The 9,879-nt window shown below is 38.7% G+C and overlaps 1 protein-coding gene across 1 annotated transcript; it reads left to right on the top strand.

Annotated features, from left to right (window-relative positions):
• Positions 1-529: 529 nt before the first annotated feature.
• Positions 530-4,320, top strand: eif4ebp3 (eukaryotic translation initiation factor 4E binding protein 3). Its single transcript, XM_063011744.1, has 3 exons — positions 530-822; positions 2,295-2,459; positions 3,832-4,320. Exons 1-3 carry the CDS (start codon positions 693-695, stop codon positions 3,861-3,863), a joined length of 327 nt encoding a protein of 108 aa, XP_062867814.1. The 5' UTR covers positions 530-692; the 3' UTR covers positions 3,864-4,320.
• The last annotated feature ends 5,559 nt before the right edge of the window (positions 4,321-9,879 follow it).

Here is a 9,879-nt window from a genome sequence, read left to right as displayed (position 1 = left end):
TGGCTCTTGATACATCACAAAGACTTGCTGTCTTGGTCACAGATGCGCCAGCAAGACGTGCACCAACAATTTGTCCTCTTTTGAACTCTGGTATGTCACCCATAATGTTGTGTGCATTGCAATATTTTGAGCAAAACTGTGCTCTTACCCTGCTAATTGAACCTTCACACTCTGCTCTTACTGGTGCAATGTGCAATTAATGAAGATTGGCCGTCAATAAGTTGACTGGTCCAACTTAGCCATGAAACCTCCCACACTAAAATGACAGGTGTTTCAGTTATTTTGTCCAACCCCTGTATATGTATATAATATAAAAATTCACTTATTTATACATATATATTAACGCTTTTTAATTGTTTATAAACCTTAATATTGGCCAAACCTGTCAAGTCAACACTGTTAAGACATGACGTCACCTCTCACTGTGTAGCACTGGCTGTGTACCAAACCGCGCCCATAATAATTCGTCATCGTTAGGCTCCTCTCCCAACGCAGGTTCCAATAACAAGAGCGCGTGCGGCGTGCTAAAGCCAGCAGTTAGTGTTTTTGGGAACACAGCCCGCAGGTTTGGTCCTGATTCAGAGCTGCAGGCAGGAAACGGTATAAAAGCTCAGCAGCTTTTTTAAACTAATAGAAAACTGACAGAACTTGACGTTGTTCGGTGTGACTAGCACTTAAAAACAGTAAGAAACATGTCAAATAGCTGCGACGCGTCGTCGAGCCGCCCGATACCCAGTCGTGTTACAGAGTCACAGTGGTCTTCTCTACCTGACTCGTACAGCCAGACCCCTGGAGGTACTGTGTTCTCCACCACTCCTGGAGGTAAGTGTTCTTTTACCCCTGAGGTGTGTTTCTGTTTAGAACCATGTTTTATATACACATAACAGATAACATAGGCATAACATTATGACCACCTCCTTATTTCTACACTCACTGTCCATATTATCAGCTCCACTTACCATACAGAAGCACTTTGTAGTTCTACAATTACTGACTATAGTCCATCTTCTTCTCTACATATCTTTTTAGCCTGCTTTCATGCTGTTCTTCAATGATCAGGACCCCCACAGAACCACTACAGAGCAGGTATTATTTAGGTGGTGGATCATTCTCAGCACTGCAGTGACACTGACATGGTGGTGGTGTGTTAGTGTGTGTTGTGCTGGTATGAGTGGATAAGACACAGCAGCGCTGCTGGAGTTTTTAAACACCTTACTGTCACCGCTGGACTGGACTGATTGAATCGTGGGCAGCAACCTGTGACCACTGATGAAGGTCTAGAAGATGACCAACTCAAACAGCAGCAATAGATGAGCGATCGTCTCTGACTTTACATCTACAAGGTGGACCAACTAGGTAGGAGTGTCTAATAGAGTGGACAGTGAGTGGGCACGGTATTTAAAAACTCCAGCAGCGCTGCTGTGTCTGATCCACTCATACCAGCACAACACACACTAACACACCACCACCATGTCATTGTCACTGCAATGCTGAGAATCATCCATCACCTAAATAATACCTGCTCTGTGGTGGTTCTGTGGGGGTCCTGACCATTGAAGAACAGGGTGAAAGCAGGCTAAAAAGATATGTTGAGAAATAGATGCACTACAGTCAGTAATTGTAGAACTACAAAGTGCTTCAATATGGTAAGTGGAGCTGATAAAATGGACAGTGAGTGTAGAAACAAGGAGGTGGTCAAAATGTTATGCCTGATCGGTGTATATGGTCCTGTGTTTTGGAGTGTCTGAGAGTCCAAACAATGGTCTAAAATTCCTCCTTACAGTTCAAGTCTGCTTAAAGAATACTTCCAGCTGTACTGATTAATCCATGTGTTTATTAAAGACAAGATACAGTATAATTGTGTACTATTAGTGTACTATTAGTTTGGGCAGAGTGGGTTATTCTATTGTTATAGTTATAGTTCATGATTAATTTTGGAAATTAGATAAAATTGGAAAATTCCAATGGGTTTCCCTTCCTCCCCCAAATTTATTGAGTTTGGTGCATTGTGTTTTAACACTGGTCTAAACAAAGCTACACAGCAAACCAATCTGCTCCCATCTCTATTTTTCTTCACTCTTCTAGCTAGTTGGTTAGTTTTGTTACTTGTGTAATATAATTTTCTTACACCTTTCCACTAAAATCTGCCAGGTGTTGAAATAAAAGGGTAAAAAAATGTAAATCATTAAGTCAAATCAAATTAAAAAGTACATCTTTGCCTTGGTTTTTCATTTTGTTCTAAATGTGTGTGATGAGTTTTGGCATTTTTGATCATTCAAATTTTTTTACTCCAGGAACTAGAATAATTTATGACAGAAAATTTCTCCTGGAATGTCGAAACTCACCCATCACACGGACTCCACCATGCTGTCTCCCTCATATTCCTGGGGTCACCATGCCCTCTGCACACCCACTGGACAAACTGCTGGAGCAGGATGAGTGCCGCAAGGACCCACCTGGTAACTTTTTTCCTAATGCATTACTCACTGTATCATAGAAACACTATTAAAGAATCATTCCATATGACACATTTCCTTTAAAAGTCACACTCCAAATATGTTGAAAAGTTTTTTTTGTCAAATTGACAGCTAAAGGTTAAACTTGATTGATAAGCAGCAGGTAGCATTATATAACTCACTAGCATTTTTCTGTTTAAACAGACAGTGTTTTTTTTTTATTTACCTTGCATGCATTGAAAAAATTGCACCTCATTACTTTTTCTCCATGTGCAGAATGATATAGCAAGTTTCATGCTAATATATTATGTGCATGCAATGCTCCTTATTCATTACACTAGTTTTATATAGCCATTTTAATTTTTTTCACTCTTAAATTTTCTTGGTTGATTGGGGGTTGTGAGGCCTGTGACAAATCTAGAATACTGGCAAATCAGCAGCCCACCCCTTTCTTCTATGCTTATGAGACTTTCCCCACAATCGCTCCATAAATCTCTCAGTTGTCATTGCCAAGGGTTATAGCATGTGCACTACTGGGTTTGTGCCAATCTCAGAACAGGTCACCTCTGGAAAGACTTGAGGAACAGGTTGTCGCATTTTGTTCCTGACATCACTTTTATTCATGTTGTGATAGCGTCATCAGGCACGTGGAAGCTTGCACAAGGATTTTGTAAACAAAGTTATTAATGTCAGAGTACATTCATATTTCTTTTTTATCAACTGTTATCTGGTTCAGAGTCAGTTCTTAGAGTGTTTTACAACATTACTAAAGCAAAACAGCTTGCCCTATAAACCAGTAAATACCTCAGATCACTGTAAGGTTGAGATTATACTTGCTGTTTATCTCATTTACTTACCATCTTACACGTACTTAAAAATCCAATGATTTCTCCAGCAATTTAGGGGATTTTTTAAAATAAATTAAATTTATAATTAAATTATAAAGTTGAATTCCTGACTGATCAAAAGAACAATTATTTGTTTTTAGATGTCTAGGCAGAGAACATGACAATCATTCAAGAAGTTTAGGGTTTTAAAATAAAATGGCACTAATTTTTTTTAATAACATTAATTTACATTAATGTGCAAATTATTTCAACATTAATCTTTAGAAGCCCACACTGTTTCTGACTTATTTTATTAAAACTCATGTAAATAATCTGTATAAATATTAAAAACATACATTCCTATGTTTAATGTCTTTTTGCAGTATTTGGTTCCAAACCTGCCACATTCTTTGCATGAACCAGTTTTGTAGGTTAAAAGTCCTTTTTTAATTACTGAGAAAACAATGTAATGCCATGATCGTGGGCATTGATTACCAGAAAACCCAACACAACACACTAACACACTCGCCTCTCTTTCTTTTTTACAGTTGATGACAGTCAGTTTGTCTTGGACATCTGAACATGCAAAGCAAACAACTCCTTTGGTGAAGTTTTCTCTCGCAGCCACTTCTGTCTGTGCCTCAGATCGAAGAAACCATGGTTTATGGTTCTGTAATGCTTGCATCTCTGATCGGTTTGAATAATGAAATGGCTTAGTTAAGGAAAAGCATTTTGACTAGGGTGGAATTTGGGGCAAAGAACTGACTAAGATCAGTTAAACAGGGGCAATATGCTGATGTAAATGTGTGCCTTCTTTACTACACTAAGAGTTGAATTAGAGATAGATAATGACAGTATATATTCACTTGGGATTTTTCAAGTGTAGCTTTTTTTATACTGGCTTTCCAGTTGGTTTTCCCTGTAAGACCCTGTAAGGGTAACTATGTCAGTACCATGTGATGGGTTTTCATGAAAACTCTTGGTATTTACTGTGATTCAGTTTCATGGTACAACTTTGAATAAACCTATAATCCACATCTGTACTGAATAATTCACGTTCTTGACTCTGGACTTTTTTAACACCAAACTCGCCAAACCACGTCTCTATTGATCATGCTTTGTACACACTGGCGTAGTCATGCTAAATCAGGAAAGGCACAAAATATCCCTGTCAAAACAATGTTGCATTGCATAATGAAACATGACAGGCCTTTGTTTTTTTTATATAACAGTAACACCCATCACACATTTACCACCTACACTGTTTATCTGCTCCTTCATTTTTAATAAAATCCAAACCACTGCAGTGACAGCTGCCCTATTTTGAGTTGGAATACTCCAAACAGGGTGCCAGTCCATATCTGGGCTTCGAAGATCTTCCCACCCTTCCTCACGTCTATGTGCCAATCACGTCTATGTCTATGTCTGGTCAGCCGATAGTGGTCGGCTAGCATATTTAGACATACATTGGTCTAAGTGATGTTCCCAGAGTTTTAAAATCTCTATAGATTGTAATGCTTGTGTCTACCACAGAATAAGCCCAGTGACTTGGTGGGTAGCACTGTCGCCTCACAGCAAGAAGGTCCGGATGGGGTGGTCCGGGTCCTTTCTGTGTGGAGTTTGCATGTTCTCCCTGTGTCTGCATGGGTTTACTCCGGGTGCTCCAGTTTCCTCACACAAAGACATGCAAGTGAGGTAAATTGGAGATACTGAATTGTCCATGACTGTGTTTGATATAACCTTGTGTGAACTGCTGAACTACCGTTCTTGTCATGAATGTAACCAAAGTGTAAAACATGACGTTACAATCCTAATAAACAAACATAAACAAACTACCACAGAATAAGCCCAGTGGCTCGATGGGTAGCACTGTCGCCTCACGGCAAGAAGGTCCTGGGTTTGATTTCCAGGTGGAGCGATCCGGGTCCTTTCTGTGTGGAGTTTGCATGTTCTCTCCGTTTCTGCATGGGTTTCCTCTGGGAGCTCCGGTTTCCTCCCACAGTCCAAAGACATAGAAGTGAGGTGAATTAGAGATGCAAAAGTGTCCATGACTGTTTGACATTCAAAACCTGAACGGATCATGAATGTAACCAAAGTGTGTAAAACATAACATTAAAAAACTTGACATGATTTTGAATGGGATGTCCATCAAGCTCAATGTCCGTTGTCCACATAAGTTTGCCCATATACAGCTAAAGAAGCAAACTCTAAACATTTTAATTAAACTGCTTCTTTAAAACAACTGGCACAGGGACTAATAATAGGCCTGTTTGTATGGCCTAATCTTTTTCTTCTGACCAGGAAGTTTGTTTCCTATATGATAACCTTAATACTCCTTGCAGATGTACTGTAGCACGAGTGGGTTGAATTGTTTTTCAGAACGTACCTTTCTCATGACCTTCCGTGTGTATTAGAAGAACAAGTATGTTCTGTGTAGACTAGCCTGAAGGTAATGTACAAAATAGCAGCAGCTACACAGTAACTGACTCATGAGCGTGTAGTTATGAAATCTTTGTTGTTTGAAGCAGACACTGACATGGCTGCACTACACACAGACAGAGCAGTTTTAGGGTTTGGTCATATATTACAATAATTTCCTTCAGGATAAATAAAGTATCTGTCTGTCTGTCTGTCTGTCTGTCTGTCTGTCTGTCTGTCTATTGGAGTGTATGAGCTAGATTACACATTATAGAGTTTTGTTGAGGCTTTTAGAACAATAATGGAGTGACAATAATAGAGTCCAGTCTGTCTGTGCATACATATGTCATATATTCTTTTGCCAGCTGTTTACTAATCCACAGTAATCCACACACTCCCTTTTGTTGCACCTTTCACCTACATTTACTTGGTGCACCTACTCATTTACATCTATGACTATTGTAAGCATATTTTGGTATGAAATGAAACAAACCAACACGATGATTGACCGTAACCTTGTTGGACATCTCTTTTCAAAACCATGGGCATTACCTAGCTGCCATCTTGATAACTCCCCCTTGTTGATCCCTGTGCTTTTGCTTTCCTCAAGCTTTTGATGTGTGTTTGTGCCTCTTAAGTAAAAAAAGCATTAATAATGTCAGATACTGATGTTAGATCAGATGGCCTGGATCACAATTAACATTTTAGTTCATCCAGCGATGTTAAAGTTTTGAGATTAGGGCTCTGTGCAGGACTCTGGACTTCTTTAACACCAAACCCGCCAAACTACGTCTCTATTAATCACACTTTGTACACATTGGCGTAGTCAAGCTAAATAAAAAAAGGCACAAAACATCCTTGTCAAAACACTGTTGCACAATGTTGAATTTGCATAATAAAACATGACAGGCTTTTGTGTTTCATGTAACAGTTACACCCATCACACATTTACCACCTACACTGATTTTCAGCTCCTTAATTCCTAATAAAATTCAATCTAAACCGGTGCAGTGACAGCTGCCCTGTTTTGAGTTGGAATACCCTGGACAGGGTGCCAGTCCATATTTGGGCTTTGAAGATCGCCCCACTCTTGCTATGTAGATAGTGGTGGGCTAGCATAGTTAGGTCACTGTACCACCAAGCACTCAGACATTGCTCAAAGTGACATTCCTACCGTTTAGGATCTCTGTAGACTTTTCACCGTAGATTGTGATGCTTGTGTCTACCACAGAATAAACCACAATGGCACTTCATGGATACAGTTAAATTAACCATATTTATATGGGCACAAATAAGTCACCAGTTAGCAATAGTCAGTCTTTATCACTAATGAGGAATTAAGAAGCACTGTTAGGTTAATAATCATAGTTGTTGCATGTATATTGTCACCCTACAGATATTTAGAAAGCCAACAATAAAAATTATATTATTTTTTCTGGACAAAGATGTGTTTCAACCAGTGAAATTTGAAGACTCCTGTACATTACACATCCTGTACAACTGTATGTACAATTTTGATTATAAGTGCATGTAGAGGGGAAATGCTCATGTAGTCAGCCCACCTTCATTCCATACTCTGTTACCATATTTTGGGACACCTTTAAACATTTTTGTACCAGAAATAACAATTCACTTAATGAACTCAATTAACTAGTTTTAAAAGGTGACCACAAATGTTTCGATGGCTGCATTTTTATGTACCTGATAAGAATTTAGGAACCCTGGTTATGTGAACTTGCTTCCTAAATCAGCCTTATTCTTCAGCTTCCTCTAAGCTAAAGTTTTTGGCTCATAAAATAGGGTATAGAAAGTGAGAGAAAGAGAAAGAAAACCATGTCCATAATTACAAACATTCCCTCCTGTACTGAGAACAGCCTGTCTGATATTTGGAAACACTGGACCAACATGTAATCTTATGTAATGTGTGCACTGTTTACTACGCTTGGCTTTCAGCTCGGTCAGCATGACATTCATCCCATTAATAAGTTTGTTTGTATTTTATTTTCTATATACTCTCTACTTTTCTATGTTTTACTGACTACAGCACCTGTGTATCATATAATAGGATCTAGCTCTGCTTTGATCATCGTTTTAAGTTAAAAATCTTAAACTTTAGGATGATTATTAATTTATCTCACAGCATTTTACTAAGAATTATTTATGCACATTATCTGTATATTACATATAATACTGAGTAGGATATTACCAATGGCCTGAAATGCAAGAATGGATGTATATTAACAAATGGAATATCTTGGGTTTATATTGCCTGCAGAGAACTAAAGGTAAAAACATTGAAAGGAACACTGTTTTTTTTTAATTAGCATTTTCCATACTGTCTCAACTTTTTTTGATGTGAGTAACCTAAATCTGGAACTACTATTGAGGCCTGGGTGCTTAATGTGTTGAAAAAAATCTGTTTTTTAAACCAAACACATAAAAAAAAATGATGTTTTGAGAATAAAGTAGACTGGATGTTTTACATGCAGGGTTATGTACACACACACACCAATCCAGCTGCACAGTTTGTTCTGTCCTACTGATAAGACTTGGATCAGGAACACCTGTTGCTTGGCTATATCTAATCACACACTTGTTGACCTCAGCATGCATTCTTTCACAGCAACTAAGGTATGTAAGACATTCTCATGGCTAGATTAAAACTCACATGGTCAGTGGGCAGAATGTCAGTAAGAGCTTCTTTTGACCCCAAAATTACTGCACCAGAAAACAATTCCTTGCACATCTGCAGTAGATGCTATGAAACAAATCAGGCTACACAGATCATTAACAAAACACACAAACACACGCACGCACGCACGCACGCACGCACGCACGCACGCACACACGCACACACACACACACACACACACACACACACACACACACACACACACACACACACACACACACTTATCTAGCTGTTTATTTAATTTTTTTTTTTTAAAGTTACACTTTTTAGTTTACCTACCTACCTTTGGGTGGTATGGTGGCTTAGTGGGTAGCACAGTCGCCTCACAGCAAGAAGGTCCTGGGTTTGATCCCCAGGTGGGGTGGTCCAGGTCCTTTCTGTGTGGAGTTTGCATGATCTCCCCGTGTCTGTGGGTTTCCTCCGGGAGCTCCAGTTTCCTCCCACAGTCCAAAGACATGCAAGTGAGGTGAATTGGAGATACAAAATTGTCCATGACTGTGTTTGACATTAAACTTGTGAACTGATAAACCTTGTGTAATGGGTAACTACCGTTCCTGTAATGAATGTAACCAAAGTGTAAAACATGACGTTAAAATCCAAACAAACAAACTTTATTTTTATAAGCTGCGTCACCAAGTTCCCACAGTCCAAAGACATGCAAGTGAGGTGAATTGGAGATACAAAATTGTCCATTACTGTGTTTGACATTAAACTTGTGAACTGATGAACCTTGTGTAATGGGTAACTACCGTTCCTGTAATGAATGTAACCAAAGTGTAAAACATGACGTTAAAATCCAAACAAACAAACTTTATTTTTATAAGCTGCTTCACCAAGTTTTTCTTTAATTAGTTTGTTTATTCTTGTTTATTATGGGACAGTGGTGGCCTAGTGGGTAGAGCTTTGGGCTATCAACTGAAAGGTTGAGAGTTCGAATCCCAGCTCTGCCATGCCACCACTGTTGGGTCCTTGAGCAAGGCCCGTAACCCTTTCTGCTCCAGGGGCGCCGTACGATGGCCGACCCTGCGCTCTGACCCCAGCTTCCAAACAAGCTGGGATATGCGAAGAAAGAATTTCATTGTACTGTACACCTGTATATGTATATATGACAAATAAAGGCATTCTTCTTATTCTTTAATAACACTTGAAAATAAGCAAAAATGTGCAGGTCACAAGTAAAGCTGCATTAGACATTATTTAAATAATTCATGTTTATTTTTCTGTGTTTGAAACACAGTATAGTCAAAATGACCAAATCTGTTGGGTCAGAAATGTACATACAGCACATCTAATATTTGGTCAAATACTTCACTGCTCTTTTCACCTTATCAAGCATTAACTAGCTCTGAGCATGACCCAGGTTGGATCTTCAACCACTTTATCTGATTGAATTGGTTCAATATTTTTATTTTTTTTTCTGTAATGAGCAATAAATGTTGTATGTACTTCAGTCATTGAAATCCCTAGACATCCATAACAAACGTTT

Source organism: Trichomycterus rosablanca, chromosome 16 (genome assembly GCF_030014385.1).
Source record: "Trichomycterus rosablanca isolate fTriRos1 chromosome 16, fTriRos1.hap1, whole genome shotgun sequence".
Lineage (NCBI taxonomy): Eukaryota > Metazoa > Chordata > Actinopteri > Siluriformes > Trichomycteridae > Trichomycterus > Trichomycterus rosablanca.
The sequence above is the reverse complement of the archived record's forward strand: the minus strand, read 5'-3'. Positions and strand labels throughout refer to the sequence as shown.